The sequence below is a fragment of the Nerophis ophidion genome, linkage group LG08 (genome assembly GCF_033978795.1).
Source record: "Nerophis ophidion isolate RoL-2023_Sa linkage group LG08, RoL_Noph_v1.0, whole genome shotgun sequence".
In the NCBI taxonomy this organism is placed as follows: domain Eukaryota; kingdom Metazoa; phylum Chordata; class Actinopteri; order Syngnathiformes; family Syngnathidae; genus Nerophis; species Nerophis ophidion.
The window spans coordinates 49,285,264-49,310,533 of NC_084618.1; the positions used below are offsets into that span (position 1 = coordinate 49,285,264).

Sequence of the window (25,270 nt, forward strand, 5' to 3'; positions counted from 1 at the left end):
AGGTTATCCAAAATCTGTACCCTGCAGAAAAAAAGTACGTAACTGAACTTACACGTACAGTAAGACAGGTCCCACTTCAACTATAATGTTTATGTTGAATCATATAGCAAAACAATTATAGTGATAATTATATTGGTTTATTAAAGTACCTTATGCCAGTTGCCCCATACCTTTAAAAAGCCGGCTGAGAACCTTTTTTTTTTTCTTCAAAGAGAAGACAGCTGCATTTTGTTCTTGAGTAAATCCAGTCTTATGTGTCATAAATTTAGTTGAATTCTGCCTTCTTGTCTCCATAGGACAGTGGTTCTCAACCTTTTGTCAGTGATGTACCCCATGTGAACATTTTTTTTAATTCAGGTACCCCTTAATCAGAGCAAAGCATTTTTGGTTGAACAAAAGAGATAAAGAAGTAAAATACAGCACTATGTCATCAGTTTCTGATTTATTAAATTGTATGCATAACAGTGCAAAATATTGCTCATTTGTAGTGGTCTTTTTTTAACTATTTGGAAAAAAAGATATAAAAATAACTAAAAACTTGTTGAAAAATAAACATCCATCCATCCATCCATCCATTCTCTGCCGCTTATTCCCGTTCGGGGTCGCGGGGGGCGCTGGCGCCTATCTCAGCTACAATCGGGCGGAAGGCGGGGTACACCCTGGACAAGTCTCCACCTCATCGCAGGGCCAACACAGATAGACAGACAACATTCACAACAAGTGATTCAATTATAAATAAAGATTTCTACACATAGAAGTAATCACCAACTTAAAGTGGCCTCTTTGGGGGTTGTAATAGAGATCCATCTGGATTCATGAACTTCATTCTAAACATTTCTTCACAAAAAAAGAAATCTTCAACATCAATATTTATGGAACATGTCCACAAAAAATGTAGCTGTCGACACTGAATATTGCATTGTTGTATTTTTTTTTCACAGTTTACTAACTTACATTCATATGTTGTTGAAGTATTATTCAATAAATATATTCATAAAGTATTTTTGAATTGTTGCTATTTTTAGAACATTTTTAAAATATCTCACGTTTCGCCTTGGCATACCTTCAAGTACCCCCAGGGGTACGCGTACCCCCATCTGAGAACCACTGCCATAGGATCTTCATTGGCCAAGGAAAGTTTATTTTAGCAGCCCCATTGAAAACTCTTAATATATTGTTTCTGTTGCGATCCGTTACTCGGATCTTCACATTTTATTGTTTATTGTTCCATTTTTGTCCAATTCTCCGTCTGACCCTCTTACTTCCTGTTTAGTCAGTCACGTTGGTCACACATTGATTTCCCCTGCTACTCACGGTCCCGCACACCTGCTACAGTTAATCACCTTCACTATATAAGCCTTCCTCTTTTGTTTGTTCAGTCTGGAATCGTAATTTGTTCTCACACACACACACACACACAACGGTACGTCTGCTTTGCGCTTTTTGCTTACATGCAATTAATTCCTCATTATTCTCGCGGGCTTACACGCTTCGCATTTGTTTATTCCAGCTCACATGCTGATGATTTGTTTTTCTGTTTTTATGTGCCTACGTGCCAGTTTAGTTTTCATTTTTGTATATCCTAGCTTTCATGCTAGCGTCCTTTGTTTGTTTCCTTCTGTTAGCTCCAGTGTTTTGCTTCATAGCTCCCTTTTGTTAAATAAATCTTTAAATCTTACCTTTGTTGTGTTCATCGTTTTGAGGCATCCACAAAGGGATCAAACCCGGCAGCACCATGCCACACAGGCGTAATAGTTTCTTCATGTATTACTGGCCAACTTTGACCCAGGGTGATGCAAGAGTACAACACGTTGACTTTAACTACTATCAAATAAAAGAAAGCACATCATTTAGTAGTGGATATACATTTACTTTTCATTTGACATTGTCATTTACTAATAAAATAGAGTTGAGTGTCTTTTGATGCATCTCTTTGCCTAAAAGTTTTTATGCACCCCAGGCGTTTCGGGTGCAGGAGTGTTCTGGGTGAATAGATATAGGATAGGATAGGATATAATACATTATTGATCTCACAATGGGGAAATTATGTGGTTGCAATGCAGTCAAAAGGGTCAAAACACATGAAAACAAGGGAAACAAAGGATACAAAGAACATAAAATTCATTTAAAAAAAGAGCACTTCATACAGCAACGAAGCAACGTACATGATGTATAGTACAAATATAGTACCTTGCTTTTAATCCCATGCAAACTTGTAATCAACATGTTTCATGTTGTCTTTATAAACAGAATCAAAGTATTCTGCTTCTGCTGCTGTTAGTTGGTTTTTCCAGTCTCCAGCTATTCCTGAAACATATATAGATCAAACGTTACATCCCATAATACAGTATCTGAAAAAAAATATGTATCACTGTTTGAATCCAACAGAATTTTTGCTGGCATTGGTAATATGATATTAATGCATTGTACACAGTTCTTCTGTGATCATTTAAAAACAATCAGGCATAGCAACATCGGGCAGTTTAATTTCGCCCAGTAAACTTATGGTGAATATCTTAAAACTAGTTGAAAAATTACACCAATGGTTTTTAAGTTCAAAGTACAGCTTCGAAATGCAAAAAGAAGAACAAAGAGACAATAATATGTAAGTGGAAATTTCTTGAAAAGCATGAAAAAAGTGTTGAAAAAAAAAAAAAATCAAATGGGAGTAGAAAAGCGTTCACGATGTATATGAAGGGAGATACAAATTAAAATAGAATAGAAATGGTGATGAAAAAGGACTAAATAATGTGAAATCACTTTGAATCAATAATACTAAATGAAAAAGGTAAAAAAAAGTCAAGAGATTACATCTAAATAAATAGGTACATTAAATAAAAGTCAAATAGACTTACATATAAATGTATAAATAATTATCAATTATCCATCCATTCATTTTTCTACCCCGTGTCCCTCTTGGGGTAACAGGGGTGCTGGAGCCTACTTGTACACCCTGGACAAGTCGACACCTCATTGCAGAATGATTAATTAATGAAATATATTGCTTGATATTACTGAATTTGTTATTCCCTCTTCTGCTGTTTACGGGTAGATGACTACCGGTTATGAATGAAATATTATTGATCATTTCATGTTGCTGATGTCTTGTTCCTGCATGTACTGTAGTAAAAAAGCAGTTGATGCTAAAAATGAAAAATAAGTTAGTGTCCTGATCAGTCATCATTATTGTTGTGTTGTTTGAGCTGATCTTTGATGATTTTGTTCCATCAACGTGCATTATTCTTTATTTGTGTGTCATTGTCTCGTTGTTGTCAAATATTTTACAATCTCATTTCCGGTTCTTTGAAGAAAGACAACTTATTTGCCCTTACCCTCATGATAGAAAACGACAAGGAATCAACTTTTTTTGCACAGATTTGGGCTTTTAAAGGGCTTTGTAAATACAATTGGTATGGTGAGGTTTAAAGGTTGTGGTCTTACACAATTGGAACAAAAGCATATTGGAGTTCAAAGTAATGTCCACACGAATAGGGGTGTGTTTAAAACTTGTAATTTTCCAATGCATTTTGGTCTCTCTTCCACACAAAAACATAGTTTTATTTTACATAGAACTGAGATTCCAGCTTTTCGGTTTGAGCACCAGAGATCAACCAATGAGAGTTTCAAGCACAGCTGTGAAGTGAAAACCACTTCAGGTGACTACCTCTTGAAGCTCATCGAGAGAATTCAAAGCAGTAATCAGAGCAAAGGGTGGCTATTTTGAAGAAACTGGAATATAAAACCTGTTTTCAGTTATTTCACCTTTTTTTGTTAAGTACATAACTCCACATGTGTTCATTCATAGTTTTGATGCATTCAGTGACAATCTACAATGTCATGAAAATTAAAAAACACATTGAATGAAAAGGTGTGTCCAAACTTTTGGCCTGTACTGTATATTAGCCGGACCAGACTATAACCCGAAGATACTGTATTTACACCGGTACTAAATATTTTGTAAATGTTTATTTATATACCTTGATTGTTTCCAAACAGTGCAGTGCCTGTCATATGCAGTAAAATGGCTGTTCAAACAAAACAGAAATCATTGTCATGGACCCATTAGCGACAGAAGCTAGCTACCCAATCAGCTAAACGGACTCAATAACTCGAGGATGACGTCCATCCATCCATCCATCCATCATCTTCCACTTATCCGAGGTCGGGTCGCGGGGGCAGCAGCCTAAGCAGGGAAGCCCAGACTTCCCTATCTCCAGCCACTTCGTCTAGCTCTTCCTGGGGGATCCCGAGGCGTTCCCAGGCCAGCCGGGAGACATAGTCTTCCCAACGTGTCTTGGGTCTTCCCCGTGGCCTCCTACCAGCTGGACGTGCCCTAAACACATCCCTAGGGAGGCGTTCGGGTGGCATCCTGACCAGATGCCCGAACCACCTCATCTGGCTCCTCTCGATGTGGAGGAGCAGCGGCTTTACGTTGAGCTCCTCCCGGATGGCAGAGCTTCTCACCATATTTCTAAGGGAGAGCCCCGCCACCTGGCGGAGGAAACTCATTTCGGCCGCTTGTACCCGTGATCTTATCCTTTCGGTCATGACCCAAAGCTCATGACCATAGGTGAGGATAGGAACGTAGATCGACCGGTAAATTGAGAGCTTTGCCTTCCGGCTCAGCTCCTTCTTCACCACAACGGATCGATACAACGTCCGCATTACTGAAGATGCCGCACCGGCCCGCCTGTCGATCTCACGATCCACTCTTCCCCCACTCGTGAACAAGACTCCTAGGTACTTGAACTCCTCCACTTGTGGCAGGGTCTCCTCCCCAACCCGGAGATGGCACTCCACCCTTTTCCGGGCGAGAACCATGGATTCGGACTTGGAGGTGCTGATTCTCATTCCGATCGCTTCACACTCGGCTGCGAACCGATCCAGTGAGAGCTGAAGACCCCGGCCAGATGAAGCCATCAGGACTACATCATCTGCAAAAAGCAGAGACCTAATCCCGTGGCCACCAAACCGAAACCCCTCAACGCCTTGGCTGCGCCTAGAAATTCTGTCCATAAAAGTTATGAACAGAATCGGTGACAAAGGACAGCCTTGGCGGAGTCCAACCCTCACTGGAAACGTGTCCGACTTACTGCCAGCAATGCGGACCAAGCTCTGACACTGATCATACAGGGAGCGGACTGCCACAATAAGACAGTCCGGTACCCCATACTCTCTGAGCATTCCCCACAGGACTTCCCGAGGGACACGGTCGAATGCCTTCTCCAAGTCCACAAAGCACATGTAGACTGGTTGGGCAAACTCCCATGCACCCTCAAAAACCCTGCCGAGAGTATAGAGCTTGTCCACAGTTCCACGACCAGGACAAAAACCACACTGTTCCTCCTGAATCCGAGGTTCGACTATCCGGCGAAGCCTCCTCTCCAGTACACCTGAATAAACCTTACCGGGAAGGCTGAGGAGTGTGATCCCACGATAGTTGGAACACACCCTCCGGTCCCCCTTCTTAAAGAGAGGGACCACCACCCCGGTCTGCCAATCCAGAGGTACCGCCCCCGATGTCCACGCGATGTCAACCAAGACAGCCCCACAGCATCCAGAGCCTTAAGGAACTCCGGGCGGATCTCATCCACTCCCGGGGCCTTGCCGCCGAGGAGCTTTTTAACTACCTCAGCGACCTCAGCCCCAGAAATAGGAGAGTCCACCACAGATTCCCCAGGCACCGCTTCCTCAAAGGAAGACGTGTTGGTGGGATTGAGGAGGTCTTCGAAGTATTCCCTCCACCGATCCACAACATCCGCAGTCGAAGTCAGCAGAACACCATGCACCATACACGGTGTTGATAGTGCACTGCTTCCCCTTCCTGAGGCGGCGTATGGTGGTCCAGAATCGCTTCGAAGCCATCCGGAAGTCGTTTTCCATGGCTTCCCCGAACTCTTTCCATGTCCGAGTTTTTGCCTCCGCGACCGCTAAAGCTGCACACCGCTTGGCCCGTTGGTACCTGTCCACTGCCTCCGGAGTCCTATGAGCCAAAAGAACCCGATAGGACTCCTTCTTCAGCTTGACGGCATCCCTCACTGCTGGTGTCCACCAACGGGTTCTGGGATTACCGCCACGACAGGCACCAACAACCTTGCGGCCACAGCTCCAATCAGCCGCCTCGACAATAGAGGTTCGGAACATGGTCCACTCGGACTCAATGTCCCGCACCTCCCTCGTGACATGTTCAAAGTTCTCCCGGAGGTGTGAATTGAAACTCTTTCTGACAGGAGACTCTCCCAGACGTTCCCAGCAGACCCTCACAATGCGTTTGGGCCTGCCAGGTCTGTCCGGCATCCTCCCCCACCATCACAGCCAACTCACCACCAGGTGGTGATCGGTAGAAAGCTCCGCCCCTCTCTTCACCCGAGTGTCCAAAACATAAGGCCGCAAATCCGATGACACAACTATAAAGCGGCCTAGGGTGTCCTGGTGCCAAGTGCACATATGGACACCCTTATGTTTGAACATGGTGTTTGTTATGGACAATCCGTGACGAGCACAAAAGTCCAATAACAAAACACCACTCGAGGATGACGTCTTGGTGAATTTACTGAGGAATTTTTGAAGCTGAAACAATTAAAAAATAATGCTGTTGTAAGTTTATTATACTAACCTTGACTCCAGTAAAAATGTTAGCATATTAGCTATTGCTAACGACGCCGGCGTCATTACATTACAATAGAACGTACAAATATGCATGAAAACACTCCTACAGACGTCACTGCTTAGGGTGATGACTGGAGAATCTATACGAGTAGAACACTATGGAGAGCTAGAAGACTGTACGGCACTTCTATTTCCGTTTGAAAGGACTAAATCAGTGGTTCTCAACCTGGGTTTGATCGAACCCTAGGGGTTCGGTGAGTCAGCCTCAGGGGTTCGACGGAGCCTCCGCCGCGGAGGTCACGACACACCCGACTCCATCCATCCATCCATTTTCTACCGCTTATTCCCTTTGGGGTCGCGGATGCCTATCTCAGCTACAATCGGGCGGAAAGTGGGGTACACCCTGGACAAGTCGCCACCTCATGGCAGGGCCAACACGGATAGACAGACAACATTCACACTCACATTCACACACTAGGGCCAATTTAGTGTTGCCAATCAACCTATCCCCAGGTGCAAGTCTTTGGAGGTGGGAGGAAGCCGGAGTACCCGGAGGGAACCCACGCATTCACGGGGAGGACATGTAAACTGCAAACAGAAAGATCCCGAGCCCGGGATTGAACCCTGACTACTCAGGACCTTCGTATTGTGAGGCAGACACACAAAGCCCTCTCCCACCGTGAAGCCCACACCCGACTCATCGTGTAAATAAAAACCTCCCCCTATCGGCTTTATGGATACGGCAACAGCAGAAGTCAGACTGATTGTGTGTAATTTTTTTGTGAGTTTATGCACTGTGTTGGTTTTATTCTTTGAACAAGGTGATGTTGATACACGGTTCATTTTGTGCACCAGTAAAAAAACATAACTTTGTCTTGAATTTGAAAAAAATAACATAGAATTTTTTCACCCAAAAAAGGGTTCGGTAAATGCGCGCATATGGAACTGGTGGGGTTCGGTATCTCCAACAAGGTTAAGAACCACTGGACTAAATGAAAGGACATTTCAGCACATGCAGTGAGCAAACTCATCCAACAGATGGCGCCATAGCAGAAACAATAACAAATGTTATCAGTGTATTTTATTTTTTTGTTGTTGTTGTTTTTTTACTTTTGCATTATGGCTGTCAGCAAAGAAAAATCCTTAAAGGGGAACTGCACTTTTAAATGTATTTTTACTGTCGTTCAGAATCATTATGAAAGACATGGCGACGGATGGATTTATTTTTAATGCATTCTAAATATTCTGCTTACAATGAAGCCTTTGGGAGCCGCTCTACTCTGCTTTTAAAGCCCTTAAAACACCTCCATTAAAGTTTTATATACATGTAATGTAATAAAGGGCACATTTATAAAATTTAATATTTATGTATTTTTATCATTTTAAGCATACGCGGCGCATTTAAAAAAAAAAAGCATCAAGTCGTTTGCTTTTTTTTCTTCATCACTGATTACTCACTGCAGTCTTAATGAGAGCCAACAAACAACAACATCACTTACTGTACAAAGTCTGCTGTCATTATGATGCTTACTGCTAGAATGATCTTAAATATTCACATTTAGGTGAAGAATGCTCGCAAAGAAAAGGGAAATGGAGCCAAGCGTCTTTTCGTGTCGTTTTCGCCATTTCCAAGTCTAAATTGAAGGTCAAAGTGTACCAACTTGTCGGAATACGTCCTCAGCCTTCTTTTATTCATGATTATGATTTACAATAAACTTCCAGGAAGCAGGAAAGCGAGAAAACAGCTGAAAACTCGATGAGGTCAACATTACACACAAGCTTGAGATCATGGCACTGCTTTAAATAGTTTGTCTGCGTTAGCACTGCTTTAAATAGTTTGTCTGCGTTAGCACTGCTTTAAATAGTTTGTCTGCGTTAGCGCTTTTAATAACACTTGGTTAATATTCAAGTCACACAATGTAAATGGAGTATTGTTGGCGATCTTTGGATGTTTTTTTATTGGGTTTTATGGGCAAACTAGAGGACTTCTCATTGGCTCCGCTGTAAGCAGACTTTTATTTATATTTATTTGCAAGTTAGAATGAATTTAAAAAAAAATCCTTCCATCATAGTCATGTCTTTCACAATGATTGTGAATGATAGCCAAAATTCAAAGAAAAAAGGGTTGTCCCCATTTAAATTAAGACGCACCGGGTATTCAAAACGTAGGAAAAAGTCACGACCTATAATCCGGAATTTACGGTATATTGGGTAGAACAAGTGTAAAGGTGACTAAATGGGTGTTATTTCATGTTTAGAGGGCAAAACGATTTTGTTTAGTCAGCCGTTTTACTGTTGTGTTACAGGCACCGTTTGAAAACAATTAAAGTATGTGAATTTGTGTAAATAACTAATTTCGCAAAGTATATATCAGTGGTTTAGAGTCCGGTGCGGCTAATACATGGAAAAACATGTTTCTTAAAATTTAGTGGGTACGGCTTATATACCGGTGCGCTCAATAGTCCGGAAAATAGGGTAGTACTTTTAAGTGTGTTCCACTGTATATTACAGCACAGGAGATATGGCGTGGAAATACTTATTCACATCCTGGGTAACTTCTCTCATTTAGAACTAGGCTTCCATGTGCTGAAACCACAGGCGTTTGTTGTTCTGTTAAAACTTGGTCAAAAGTCGCAGCTAAGATCTTGAACTTTGTTGTTACTTGTTCGCATTCCTTCTTGTTAGAAATGCATGTTCTGCCTTGTCATTCCACATAGCTCGAGTCAAAGCTGTGTTATTGATGTTTAAGATTAAGTGCATCTTGAATCAAGACAGTTAATCTCCACTCCAGCTGTCGATGTCTAATAGCAGTCACAGTTGGCTTGAAGTTCCACGCCAAATGTCCGACATTACGTCCCACTGTTGTCTCACCAACGTGGAGATGTATTATGAGCTACGTTTCCATTACCCCTAGAAAAGCGCAAAACCTACATATTGCAATAAGAAACTGGTAATGGAAACATCCATATTTCGAAAAACCTTCCAAATATCGCTGAAACATTTTTGCGCCCTCAAGAGGTGGTATTTGAGACGTTTCGATATTTAAGTGTTTCGCAAAAGCGTGACGGAAACACCTTTTTCACATTTAGAGCTCAATTTAACATCGAACTGTCATGTGGGTCGTAAGTTTCGGGCCATCTCGCAGGTCCATTCCCCGCAATAGAGTCCAACCCACAGGCTCAAACAATGTCAAGGTTGATGAGGCAGGAGTGGAAGATGAAGTCCATTGAAAAGTTGGTCAACTTGAGATTGTCGCGTTGAAGACACAGTAACGCCAGAATTCGTAAGTAAGTAAGTAAATAAGTAACATTTATTTGCATAGCACCTTTCATAGACAAAAATCCACAGTGCTTCACAACACAGTTAAAATATCAGAAATTACACCTCACATAAATGGCCAGTATACAAGATTAGCTGCATGTGTTGTTATCTATCTTAGAATATAATAGGTAATAAAACAAATACTGCACTGTAATACATACAATACATAAATACAACTTAATTTAATACTTAACTTAGGCCAAAAGCATGTAGAATATGCTTTAAAAAGTTTTTAAAGTTATTTATTTGTTTTGTCCACAATGTAGTTGAACCGTGATGTAGTGAGGGACAACTACAAACCTTGTTTCCATATGAGTTGGGAAATTGTGTTAGATGTAAATATAAACGGAATACAATGATTTGCAAATAATTTTCAACCCATATTTAGTTGAATATGGTTAGGGTTAGGGACAACATAATTGATGGTCAAACTGATAAACTTTTTTTTTTTTGCAAATAATCATTACTTTAGAATTTGATGCCAGCAACACGTGACAAAGAAGTTGGGAAAAGTGGCAATAAATACTGATAAAGTTGAGAAATTCTCATCAAACATTTATTTGGAACATCCCACAGGCTTGCAGGCTAATTGGAAACAGGTGGGTGCCATGATTGGGTATAAAAGCAGCTTCCATGAAATGCTAAGTAATTCACAAACAAGGATGGGGCCAGGGTCACCAATTTGTAAGCAAATTGTCGAATAGTTTTAAAACAACATTTCTCAACGAGCTATTGCAAGGAATTTAGGGATTTTACCATCTACGGTCCGTAAAATCATCAAAAGGTTCAGAGAATCTGGAAAATCACTGCACGTAAGCGATGATATTACGAACCGTTGATCCCTCAGGCGGTACTGCATCAAAAACAGACATCAGTGTGTAAAGGATATCACAACATGGGCTCAGGAACACTTCATAAAACCACTGTCAGTAACTACAGTTGGTTGCTACATCTGTAAGTGCAAGTTAAAACTCTGCTATGCAAAGCAAAACCCATTTATCAACCACACCAAGGAACACTGCTGGCTTCGCTGGGCCCGAGCTCATCTAAGATGGACTGATGCAAAGTGGAAAAGTGTTCTGTGGTCTGACGAGTCCATATTTCAAATCATATTTGGAAACTGTGGACGTGGTGTCCTCCGGAACAAAGAGGAAAATAACCATCCGAATTGTTATAGGCGCAAAGTTTAAAAGCCAGCATCTGTGATGGTATGGGGGTGTATTAGTACCCAAGGCATGGGTAACTTACACATCTGTGAAGGCACCATTAATGCTGAATGGTCCATACAGGTTTTGGAGCAACATATGTTGTCATCCAAGCAACGTTATTATGGACGCCCCTGCTTATTTCAGCAAGACAATGCCAAGCCACGTGTTACAACAGCGTGGTTTCGCAGTAAAAGAGTGCAGGTACTTCCCTGGGCTGCCTCCAGTCCAGACCTGTCTCCCATTGAAAATTTGTGGTGCATTATGAAGCGTAAAATACGACAGCGGAGAACCCGGACTGTTGAACGACTAAAGCTCTACATAAAACAAGAATGTGAAAGAATTCCACTTTCAAAACTTCAAAAATTAGTTTCCTCAGTTCCCAAATGTATATTGAGTGTTGCTAAAAGAAAAAGTGATGTAACACAGTGGTGAACATTCCCCTTTCCCAACTACTTTGGCACGTGTTGCAGCCATGAAATTCTAAGTTAATTTCTATATGCAAAAAAAAATAAAGTTTATGAGTTTGAACATTAATTATTTTGTCTTTGTAGTGCATTCAACTGAATATAGGTTGGAAAGGATTTGCAAATCATTGTATTCCGTTTATATTGACATCTAACACAATTTCCCAGATTATATAGGAACGGGGTTTGTATACTAGTTGCAAGAGCGACCCTTGGAGACCCCTACTATTGACCAACAAACAAGTCAAAACCAGACACACCTTTCCTGAGAAACTCAGTCTTTGTGTGGTCCATGATTTCCCTGGGAACTGCAGAGTAGTTGGACATGTTGTTTTTCTTCATGTTCTCGAACATGCACCGTTCTGCAATCTTCTCGATCACGTCATTGTCCAGAGATTTCTCCAAGAACTGAGCAATTCTAGCCACAGAGTCCTTCAGATCCTTCAGTATGAGAAACACACATCAGCTAACATATAGTATCTGCAGTGATTATAATGTCTGAGAATTTTATTTGTAGATTTGTTTTTTATCCTAACCTTTGTCATCTCTTCATAGGAGATGTAGAATATTCGCTCTTTGTCATTCAGCCAGCTCTTAATATGTTCAAACCACGAGCCAAACATAACTGGAAAATAGAAATATGAGCACTTTTTATTTAAAAAAATAGTGTTAGGTTAGTCTTATACCTTGCGTTTTTTGGAAAATAACCTTCTCCTTTCAGGAACTTGTGAAGAAACTCGCTCTGTGGCCCAGGGTCAACCAGGAAGGAAGCCATTCCATGATAATGGAAGGTTGAAGTAAAGACATCTTTGGGGTTTCTCATGACATAGATGACCTGAATTTGGTAAATAAGATCCAACATCAATATTTGTATTCATCAATATTACATGACATACTGTACATGCAGTGATTTTAAGCATGTGTACACTCTTTGTATTGTGAAAAATAACTACAGGTTTTAAATAATAATATCAACCACTTTTTTTTTTAACCTTTACTTTTTTATAGTGTACTCCCTTCAGGAGATAAAATGGTTGCTGATATGCAAACAGTGTACTTATTTTGTTAGATACAATAGAGAAGTTGTACAAAGTCTTTCCTGACTTCTTAGATAGATAGACATTACTTTATTGATTCCTTCAGGAGAGTTCCGTGATGGTCCCTTGCCAATCCCGCTTGAAATATTGCAGCTTAACACCACCGCAAATCTTTGGGGGTATTAACTTTTTTTTTTAAGAATAATCTGCAAATTTGCCAAAAGCATGGCACACCTATCTTTGGACAGTTTCACACATTCCTCTTTGCAGCACCTCTCAAGCTTAATCAGGTTGGATGGGAAGCGTTGGTTTTCATACAGAATGTCTTTGTACATTTGCGCATTCAGCTTTCCCTTTATCCTGACAAGTCTCCCAGTTCCTAGCTCTGGAAAAACATCCCCACAGCATTATGCTGCCACCACCACTGTAGGGATGGTATTGGATTGTTGATGAGTGATGCCTGGTTTCCTCCAAACATGATGCCTGGCATTTACTCCAAAAGGTTCAATCTGTGTCTCATCAGACCAGACAATTTTGTTTCTCATGGTCTGAGTCTTTTTGGCAAACTTCTACTGAGAAATGGCTTCGGTCTGGTCACTATAACATACATGCCTGATTGGTGGTTTGCTGCAGATAAAGTTTTCCTCTCTCCACAGACGAATGCTGTAGGTCTGACAGAGTGACCGTCGAGTTCTTGGTCCCCTCCCTGACTAGATTAGGAGTGAATGCAGCAATGTACAGAGACATCGTGGATGAAAACCAATGCTTCCCATCCAACCTGATGGAGCTTGAGAGGGGCTGCAAAGAGGAATGGGCAAAGAGGAATAGGCTGAACTGCCCAAAGACAGGTGTGCCATGCTCATGGTATCAAACTGAAAAAGACTTGAGGCTGTAATTGTTGCCAAAGGTGCATTCATTGAGTTGATTGATTGAGTTTAGTTTATTTCAAACGTGAACACACTTACAATGTAATACATCACACATAATTTCATATCATTTCTCTTTACATCATGTTCGAAAAAAAGAAGGAAGGAGCAAAGCTTATTTAATCCTACACCTTTACCACTTCAGTGCGTTTACAAATACACATGTTCATTTAGTGTCTTCTTTTTGTAACACAATAACATCAGTAAATGATTGAAACAGCAGTTCTTGCAATAGATAATTAAGTCAGTCATGATTAACATCCCGTTTTCAATAAGGTTGAAGGTATTTCTCACAATTCTTCTTCTTTGTAAGCACTCTTAATTTGAACAGCCTCTTAAACTGGGTCATATCTGTACATTGTTTAACTTCTTTGCTTAATCCATTCCATAGTTTGATTCCACGTACAGATATGCTAAAGATCTTAGGTGTTGTACGTGCATAAGTTAGTTTTTCGTCAAAGGTTATATTTCTCCTCTGTTGTTGAAAATAATTGTTGTATATTCTTGGGTAGCAGGTTACAGTTTCCTTTGTGCATAATTTTAGCTGATTGAAAATGTACCAAATCATTGAATTTCAATATTTTTGATTCAATAAATAAAGGGTTTGTATGTTCTCTATACCCAACATTAAGTGTTATTCAAATGTATCTTTTGAATGAAGGGCACATTTGTAGTTGTTTCCCCATATTTCTACACAATAACTCAGATATGGAAACACTAGCGAGCAGTAGAGAATATGAAGTGATTTTTTCGGGACATATTTTGCTTTTTTCATTATTGAAATATTTCTTGCCACCTTATGTTGCAGATTTTATATGAGATTTCCAGTTAATTTCATCCTCTAACATTATACCCAAAAATCTGGTTTATTTTACCATTTTAATGTCTACTCTGTATATTTGTATTTGTGTATGACCTTCTTTTCTACTGTTACCAAATATAATTATTTTAGTTTTACTGAGATTCAAAGATAGTCTATTTTTGTCAAACCATGTTTTTAATTTGTTAATTTCTTCTGTTATTATTTGTATCAACTTCTGTGTGTTCTCTCCTGAACAACAAGCAGTTGTGTCGTCTGCAAACAATACTAACTTTAAGTCCTTAACAAATGTCGTCTATATATTGATTAAACAATTGTGGTCCCAGTATTGATCCCTGAGGTACACCACAAGATATATCTAGCTGTGTTGACATATTTTCACCTATCTTCACGTATTGCTTCTTTCATCAACAAAGTATAGTGTAAAGGCTGGGAATACGTATGTACATGTGATTTTTTTAGTTTTAATACATTTGCAAATAAAAAACAACATTTTCACCCTGTCATTATGTGTAGAATTTTGATGATTGAAATTAACGTATTCCATTTTGGAATAGGGCTGTAGCATAAAAAATGCGGAAAAAGGGAAACACTGAATACACTGCACTGTAGGAGAGAACATAAAAAGAGGGAATGATGGTGATCTTGGGGACGATTTTTGAATGAAAAATCCCAAACTAATCCATTTTGGAGACAAATTCACTCTTAACATTCAGACCACAAGAAAAATGTATAAGAAGATTAAATAAGACCTAAGATAATCAGGCATTTGCTGTCTTTGGGCGGAATGGGGAAACCTGAGGAAAAAAGAGCCCAATTGTAGGTGTGTACCCCATTTTCAGGGTGTTATTTCATGTATATAGGGCTCTCTCATAATGTTGAAAAGGGTTTATATAAGGTTGTCAAAGGTTTTTTATATTCTGCTTATGAAAATATTTGATTCTAATTAATGATTTTTTTCTTCTCAGAAATTCATTCGCCGTGGTCATATTTGGAACCAATCGATAAACAAGGGACGATTGTATGGCTGTAATCCTAGTAATAATAATGATGATAATAATAATAATATTAATAATAATAATAATAATAATAATAATAACAGAATGAACATGAAAAGGTGAACTGTATTTAGTCTTATTGTATTGTAAAAGGACTCATCTCACAAGTAAATTAAGGGTAAGTAGCAAGTACACAATTGATTACTTTAATGTTTTTATAGTGTCAAACGGATTTACAAATAGTTAGACGTTTTTAAAAATGCCGAAAAGTTTGACTATGGAAAAGATATATTACTTTGACATCTTTTCCACAGGGAAGATTATATACCACTCAATCGTTTTGTTGTGTTTTTTTATTACTTGATGATGACACAGCACAAGTCAAAGGTTAAAAGCAACTCCACATGCAAGCATCACAAGGTAAGCCTCACTGGACCCCAACACAAGTTAGAAATAAGGATTTACCTTCGGCCTAACTTCAAAGAAAGATGGTGGCATCATATTGTGGTGGAAATGTGTGGTAAACATGCGTGGAGAAGGCCTGTCATCAAGATTGAGACTGCAACTACGAGTCTCCTCCAGCCAAGGAACACGGTCCCAGTTATGGAGGGTCTCCACTGAAGCAGGATCTCCTCCGCTCACGATGAGGGGCACGATCTCCTGCATCCAAGTTGTACCTAAAAAATGCGCTTATTTTTTATTCTAAAAACAAAACCTTTTTATGAAAATAATAATAGCAAGTTATATTATGTTATTAACCTACTGTCCTTTCTCTCCTTTGTGAGTGTAGCAGAACTCACAACATACGAGTAGATGTTAATCTATTTAGTTGATTTAAAGTATTACAAGAATAATGTCTAAAAAAATAGTCATAAATCTAGGATGAACAAAAATACCTGCACATTTAGATGAATACTACTAATAATTTTCCTGAAGGAACTCTCCTGACGGAATAAATAAAGTACTATCTAATCTAATCTAATATTAATAAATAAATAAACCACATCAAAGCCTAAACTTAGAAAAACTTGTACATGCCTTTATTACCAATAGGCTGGACTATTGTAATGGTCTCCTTGCAGGTCTTCCCAAAAAAACTGTCAGGCAGCTACAGCTTGTTCAGAACGCTGCTGCTAGAGATCTAACAAAGACCAAAAAATGTGAGCACATTACACCAATTCTTAAATCCTTACATTGGCTCCCCGTACATCAGAGAATTGATTTCAAAATCCTCCTGCTCACATATAAATCACTACATGGTCTCGGGCCGAAGTACATCACTGATAAGCTCCCACTATATAAGCCCTCTAGATCACTAAGATCTTCTGAGACCAATCTGTTAGCGGTTCCCAGAGTAAACTCAAATCAAGGGAGAGCATCCTTCAGTCACTATGCAAAAAATAGCTGGAATAAACTTCCTGAAGTTGTCAGACTTTCCCCAACTCTGAATACTTTTAATACTAAACTGAAAACTTTTATGTTCACCTTATCTTTCAGCTAAATCGTTTAATCTTTTAACTTTTAACGTCCGCACTGTTTTTATTTTTATTTTCTGCATTTTAATTTTGCTTTTATTTTATTTCATTTCACTTTGTTGTCTGTGAAGCACTTTGAGTCTGCCTTGTGTATGAAAAGTGCATACAATTAAGCTGCCTTGCCTTGCCTAAACAGTAGTTTCAACCTTGATTCTCAGTACCCCACAATCAAATGATTAAAGCACCATTCAAGGTGAAAAAGACACCTCAAATGCTTGTAAAAGGTACTGTAGCTTTTTTTCCACAATGCTATGTACAATATAAATTGCACCAACACAGAATGGGGCAGGGACTTCACACCCTAGTCCGTTCCTGAAACATAGGCAGATACTACGGCTGGACGATTAAGGCAAAAAACATGAGTATTAATTGTACCACCAAAACACAACTTTAAATATAATTGATAAGAGCAAAGTATATGAATTAGTAACAAAAACCCAACATGCAATAAAATGATAATAATGACAACAATACATTAAAATATAATGAAACAATAAAAGTCAGCTTTGCCGTTACCCATCCATCCATCCAATTTCTACCGCTTGTCACATTTGGGGTCGCTGAAGCCTATTTCAATTGCATTCGGGCGGAAGGCGGGTTACACCCTGGACAAGTCCCCACCTCACCAGGGCCAACATTCACACACTGGGGACCATTTAGTGTTGCCAATTAACCTATCCCTGCAGTTGCATGTCTTTGGAAGTAGGAGGAAGCCGGACTACCAGGAGGGGACCCACGCAGTCATGGGGAGAACATGCAAACTCCACACAGTAAGATCCCGAGCGCAGGACCGAACCCAGGACCTTTGTATTGCGCGTATATATATATATATATATATATATATATATATATATATATATATATATATATATATATATATATATATATATATATATATATATATATATATATATATATATATATATATATGTATATATATATATATATGTATATATATATATGTATGTATATATATATATATGTATATATATATATATATATATATATGTGTATATATATATATATATATATATATATATATATATATATATATATATATATATATATATATATCCCCATTTTCTACCGCTTGTCTCGTTCAGGGTTGCGGGGGTTGCTGTAGCCTATCTCAGCTGTACATGGGCGGAAGGCGGCGTACACTCTGGACAAGTGGCCACCTCATCGCAGGGCAAACACAGATAGACAGACAACATTCACACACTAGGGCCAATTTAGTGTTATATATATATATATATATATATATATATATATATATATATATATATATATATATATATATATATATATTCCTCTCGCACTAATTGACTGAAAGCACTTTGCCGATGATGTCATTATGGATGGGAAAATGCATTTTTAGACAACATGATTTGCCTGAGCGGCTAGGAGACACCGAGAGTAACAAGCAGTAGAAAATTAATTACAATGGACAGATTAAAAAAAAAAATAAAAAACATTAATTACAAAGGACAGATTAAAAAAAATAATCAAAAAAATTACAAATTTTAAACTTTTATTTTTTAACTTGGGACTTCCTGTGGGCAGGTTGATTGGCAACACTAAATTGGCCCTAGTGTGTGAATGTGAGTGTGAATGTTGTCTCTCTGTCTGTGTTGGCCCTGCGATGAGATGGCGACTTGTCCAGGGTGTACAACGCCTTCCGCCCGAATGTAGCTGAGATAGGCGCCAGCGCCCCCCGCGACCCCAAAAGGGAATAAGCGGTAGGAAATGGATGGATATATATATATATATATATATATATATATATATATATATATATATATATATATATATATTCCTCTCGCACTAATTGACTGAAAGCACTTTGCCGATGATGTCATATTATGGATGGGAAAATGCATTTTTAGACAACATGATTTGCCTGAGCAGCTAGGAGACACCGAGAGTAACAAGCAGTAGAAAATTAATTACAAAGGACAGATTAAAGAAAATAATAAAAAAAAAAAAAAATGTTAAACTTTTATTTTTTAACTTGGGACTTCCTGTGGGCAGGTTGATTGGCAACACTAAATTGGCCCTAGTGTGTGAATGTGAGTGTGAATGTTGTCTGTCTATCTGTGTTGGCCCTGCGATGAGATGGCGACTTGTCCAGGGTGTACACAGCCTTCCGCCCGAATGTAGCTGAGATAGGCACCAGCACCCCCGCGACCCAAATAGGGAATAAGTGGTAGGAAATGGATGGATGGATGGACTTCCTGCGGGCTGGATTTTGGACACTGGCGGGCCGTAGTGTGGGGACCCCTGGTGTATACCCACCCACCACTTGGCTACATAGTGAAAGAGAAGGGACTACAACAACAGTAAGCCACACCGTCAAAAACTCAATGTACAGTACAAGTACAGTATACTGTACATACTGTCGTGAGGGCGACACTGGAAACACAATATAGTAGCTGCACACTCACCATTTATCCCTACTTTCTATTGCGGACGAGTATAAGTGTAAGTCTATGGAAATGGTGGATGGATGAGTCTTCGCTTTGCGCCAGTTTTGACAAGTCGTGTACTTAAATATTTCTAACACCATTTTCGATGTTTGGAGTCCACTCACAGTCCATGTATTGTGGATACGTACATAAGAACTTTATCATGGATACGTACATAAGAACTTTATCGTGGATAAGTACATAAGAACTTTATCATGGATATGTCCATAACAACTTTATCATGGATACGTACATTAGAACTTTATCGTGGATAAGTACATAAGAACTTTATCATGGATACGTACATATGAACTTTATCATGGATGCGTACATAAGAATTTTATCGTGATACGTACATAAGAACTTTATCGTGGATACGTACATAAGAACTTTATCTTGGATACGTACATAAGAACTTTATCGTGGATACGTACATATGAACTTTATCATGGATGCGTACATAAGAATTTTATCGTGGATACGTACATATGAATTTTATCATGGATGCGTACATAAGAACTTTATCGTGGATACGTACATAAGAACTTTATCTTGGATACGTCCATAAGAACTTTTTCATGGATACGTACATAAGAACTTTATCATGGATATGTACATAAGAACTTTATCATTGATACATACATAAGAACTTTATCATGGATACGTAAATATAAGAACTTTATCATGGATACATACATACATAAGAACTTTTAATGGATACGTACATATGAACTTTATCATGGATGCGTACATAAGAATTTTATCGTGGATACGTACATATGAATTTTATCATGGATGCGTACATAAGAACTTTATCGTGGATACGTACATAAGAACTTTATCTTGGATACGTCCATAAGAACTTTTTCATGGATACGTACATAAGAACTTTGTCATGGATATGTACATAAGAACTTTATCATTGATACATACATAAGAACTTTATCATGGATACGTAAATATAAGAACTTTATCATGGATACATACATACATAAGAACTTTTAATGGATACGTACATAAGAACTTTATCATGGATACGTACATAAGAACTTTTATCATTGATACGTACATAAGAACTTTATCATGGATACGTACATAAAATAACGTTATCATGGATACGTACATAAGACTTTTATCACGGAAACGTACATAAGAACTTTATCATGGATACGTATGTATGAACTTTATCATGGATACGTACATAAGAACTTTATCATGGATACGTACATAAGAACTTTATCATGGATACGTACATAAGAACTTTATCATGGATACGTACATAACAACTTTATTCTGGATACATACATAAGAACTTTATCATGGATACATACATAAGAACTTTATCATGGATATGTACATAAGACGTTTATCATGGAAACGTATATAAGAACTTTATCATGGATACATACATAAGACTTTTATCATGGATATGTACATAAGAACTTTATCATGGATACCTACATAAGAACTTTATCATGGATACGTACATAAGAACTTTATCATGGATACGTACATGAGAACTTTATCATGGATACGTACATAAGAACTTTATCATGGATATGTACATAAGAACTTTATCATGGATACGTACATAAGACTTTTATCATGGATACGTACATAAGACTTTTATCATGGATACGTACGTAAGAACTTTATCATGGATACGTACATAAGAACTTTATCATGGATACGTACATAAGAACTTTATCATGGATACGTACATAAGAACTTTATTATGGATATGTACATAAGAACTTTATCATGGATACGTACATAAGACTTTTATCACGGATACATACATAAGACTTTTATCATAGATACGTATATAAGAACTTTATCATGGATACGTACGCATAAGAACTTTATCATGGATATGTACATAAGACTTTTATCATGGAAACGTACATAAGAACTTTATCATGGACGCGTACATAAGAACTTTATCATGGATATGTACATAAGAACTTTATCATGGATACATTCACAAGACTTTTATCATGGATACGTACATAAGACTTTTATCATGGAAACGTACATATAAAAAGTGTTGGCAGCACTTACCGGACTTGGGGTAAGTGACGATGAGAATGTCATCTGGTCGGAAAGTGAAGGTCTCATAGCGCCTCAGACTGTGCGGAGGGTGAATGAGAGTGGGCAGTGGGACCCCTTTGTACATCGTGTACAAGTCTGTCTCCGCCATAGTGGGAAGTAGCACAAACAATTGAAGAACAATCCCAGCTTTTGTCCTTTTGGCCAGCTGAGATTCAACCAGCAACACTTCCGGTGTCTTAACGGTGACGTAAGAGATGCCCGACCGGAGAAACAGTAACAACTTTATAGTTACAGTTTTGTACTGTTTTTGTACTTATTTTGATTATTATTATTTCTCGGTTGTTTGTAAATGTTACAATTTACAAATAAAGGTTTTTAAATAAAAATGTTAAAAACCGTTACATTTCTAGTAATGCGGTGGGCGGATCGATACAAATATCGTTATTCCTCAAGCCAAGAGTTCTGTCGATCAGTATCCGATCGACACTAGCCGGACGAGATCCAACCATTTCGCAATTATTAATGTTATGTTTTTTAATATTGTAACAGTGTTGATATTGTTATATTTATATTGTTTATAAAGTTAAGGAACACGTCTTTGGACACATGAGGTCAAAAACCTAAAGGATTTATAAGAGGTCTTATCTAGTGCTTATCCGAGTCAAACCAAAGACTATAAAAATGGGACCCATTGCCTCCCTGCTTGGCACTCAGCATTAAGGGTTGGAATTGGGAGTTAAATCACCATAAATAATTCCCGGGCGCGGCACCGCTGCTGCCCACTGCTCTCCTCACTTCCCAGGGGGTGATCAAGGGTGATGGGTCAAATGCAGAGAATAATTTCGCCACATCTAGTATGTGTATGAAAATCATTGGTACTTTACATTATCTAGTCCGCGGGATGAGTTTGCTAAGTATAACAAATTAACCTGAAATTTTTGAATGAAGGAAACTGCTGTGCTAGCAGCACGATAGAGAGGGGTTAGTGCGTCTGCCTCACAATACGAAGGTCCTGAGTTCAATCCCGGGCTCGGGATATTTCTGTGCGGACTTTGCATGTTCTCCCTGTGACTGCGTGGGTTCCCTCCGGGTAGTCCGGCTTCCTCCCACTTCCAAAGACATGCACCTGGGGATAGGTTGATTGGCAACACTAAATTGGCCCTAGTGTGTGAATGTGAGTGTGAATGTTGTCTGTCTATCTGTGTTGGCCCTGTGATGAGGTGACGACTTGTCCAGGTTGTACTATGCCTTCCGCCAAAAATGCAGCTGAGATAGGCTCCAGCGACCACCTGCGACCCCGAAAGGGACAAGCGGTAGAAAGTGGATGGATGGATGGATGGAAACTGCTGTTCTAAATGTGTCCAGTGGATGTCGCTTTAGCAATCCTTTGTATCTTTGTAGATCAATCAATCAATCAATGTTTACTTATATAGCCCTAAATCACTAGTGTCTCAAAGGGCTGCACAAACCACCACGACATTCTCGGTAGGCCCACATAAGGGCAAGGAAAACTCACACCCAGTTTATATCGGTGACAATAATGACCCAGTGGGACCCATCTATACATTTTCTACCGCTTGTCCCATTTGGGGTCGGAGGGGGGGCTGGAGCCAATCTCAGCTGCATTTGGGCGGTATGCTGCGTACACCCTGGACAAGTCGCCACTTCATCACAGGGCCAACACCAATAGACAGACAACATTCACACTCACATTCACACACTAGGGCCAATTTAGTGTTGCCAATCAACCTATCCCCAGGTGCATGTTTTTGGAGGAAGCCGGAGTACCCGGAGGAAACCCACGCAGTCACGGGGAAAACATGCAAAGTCCGCACAGAAATATCTCGAGCCCGGGATTGAACTCAGGACCTTCGTATTGTGAGGCAGACGCACTAACCCCTCTCTATCGTGCTGCTAGCACAGCAGTTTCCTTCATTCAAAAATTTCAGGTTAATTTGTTATACTTAGCAAACTCATCCCGCGGACTAGATAAAGTAAAGTACCAATGATTTTCATACACATACTAGATGTGGCGAAATTATTCTCTGCATTTGACCCATCACCCTTGATGCATTATTTATGGGGCACTCTCCTATCGTACTACTACCATTATGTAATAATTAGCATATATGTCACAAAATGTCTATTATTATGTGGGTATAGTTGACACTGGTGTAGAATGAGTTTCTAATTTTGGATCCCCTCTTTTACATGTTTACCTCTGCCAACAATCATAACACTAAACATGCTTGTTTTGTGCTGAGCAAAATAATGTATTCCAACATTAAACAATTACTGGACAATACCATTTAGTCCGAATCTGAACGATTAGAAATGATTGTTGCATTTTGATGTATTCTGCAATTAAGCCAGTAGATGACAGCAAAGACCAACACAGCCTTTTTTAATGTCTTCACATCCACTCTTGCAATTTGGAAAACGCCCCGTTTCCTGCGCACAGGGGCGTACGTAGCACGGAAATCTGGGCCTACCATAACCCCCCAAACCGAACGTCACCATACTTAATATGTTTATATGCAATAAAAAACGATTATTGCAGGGATTTGGTTGAAACCATCTTTTTAAAACATATGTAAAACAAAACAATTTAATTAGGTTTTTCACTTTCTAAAAATGTGATTAACATATCTAGAACACATGGATAAACCCTTAATCACGTTTCATCAAACATATATTAACGTTGTTGCCCTAGGGCAGGGGTAGGGAACCTATGGCTCTAGAGCCAGATGTGGCTCTTTTGAAAACTGCATCTGGCTCTCAGATAAATCTTAGCTGACATTGCTTAACACAATAAGTAAGGAATAATGTTGCTGGTAATCACAGTGTTGAAAATAACCTTCAAAATATAAAACATTCTCATGCATTTTAATCCATCCATCTATTTCCTACCGCACCTGTTCAAGAAGTCACATTATTGGTTAGCTTCAGAATAAAAATGTTATTAAAAATAATAGGAGACTTATTGTACTCTAAAAATGTTGTTATCAATTAAAAATGCATGCATTTAGTTGTATTCGGTGTTAATAAATATTTTATGGCTCTCACAGAAATACATTTTAAAATCTTTGGCTTTCATGGCTCTCCAAGCCAAAATGTTCCCAACCCCTGCCCTCGGGGAAACTGGGTAACACATGGCACATTAACAAAGCTTAACATACTTTTACTATAACAATCTACAGGGTTAATACAGTTTGCTTCTCTTTCTTCCCCTCCGTTTATCTGCTTTCTTTTGTATTTCAAGATATCATTACACATATGTATTGTTGCATTTGAAACAATTATATTGTTGATAATAGAGGTAATTATTATTATTCATCAATAGTGCTATTTCCATTGGTATTTGTATTGCTCCATTTGTAGTGTAATGTTCATTGTCATTTCTGTGTTAACAATATGTAATTTACTAACTGCTTCTTTGCTATCACTTTTTCCATCATATTTGTACATATCGTATTTGCTGATGTTCTGTTGTTCTTCTTCTTTATCTTGTGTTGGTTGTTGTCTCTCTGTTTTATCCTCCTCTTATCCCTACAATTTCCCTGTCTTCCTTTTTTCTCTTTCTATTCCCTTCTGCTCCGGTCCGGCTGCGCTAAAATAAATATATTTAATAAAGTAAAATAGAAATAAGGCAACCAGAGAACCAACTCTGTCATTTTTCGGACACGATAAAGGCTTAAATAATTTCAAACCCATATCCTTAACGATAACTTCAAATATGTTTGTCCTGCAGTTATTAATCAGTTGTGGACAGCGCGGCGACTGTAATCAATGTTTGACACAGATTTAGTTTTTGGAGCAACACCGATAGCAGCAA

The 25,270-nt window shown here is 38.8% G+C and overlaps 1 protein-coding gene across 1 annotated transcript; it reads right to left on the minus strand.

Moving 5' to 3' along the window:
• Positions 1-1,849: 1,849 nt before the first annotated feature.
• sult2st2 (sulfotransferase family 2, cytosolic sulfotransferase 2) lies at positions 1,850-21,688 on the minus strand. The gene is made up of 6 exons (XM_061908782.1): positions 21,445-21,688; positions 15,849-16,060; positions 12,311-12,437; positions 12,139-12,227; positions 11,863-12,043; positions 1,850-2,307 (listed from the first exon to the last, which is right to left on the minus strand). The coding sequence occupies exons 1-6, from the start codon at positions 21,581-21,583 to the stop codon at positions 2,198-2,200; spliced, it is 858 nt and encodes a 285-aa protein (XP_061764766.1). The 5' UTR covers positions 21,584-21,688; the 3' UTR covers positions 1,850-2,197.
• Positions 21,689-25,270: the final 3,582 nt, after the last annotated feature.

Coding starts and splice junctions, on each gene's coding strand:
- sult2st2 (XM_061908782.1), bottom strand. CDS start 21,583: ATGGCGGAGACAGACTTGTACACGATGTACAAAGGGGTCCCACTGCCC. Junction 16,061..21,444: donor CGTCACTTACCCCAAGTCCG/GTAAGTGCTGCC, acceptor CGCATTTTTTAG/GTACAACTTGGATGCAGGAG. Junction 12,438..15,848: donor TCTTTGAAGTTAGGCCGAAG/GTAAATCCTTAT, acceptor TACCAAATTCAG/GTCATCTATGTCATGAGAAA.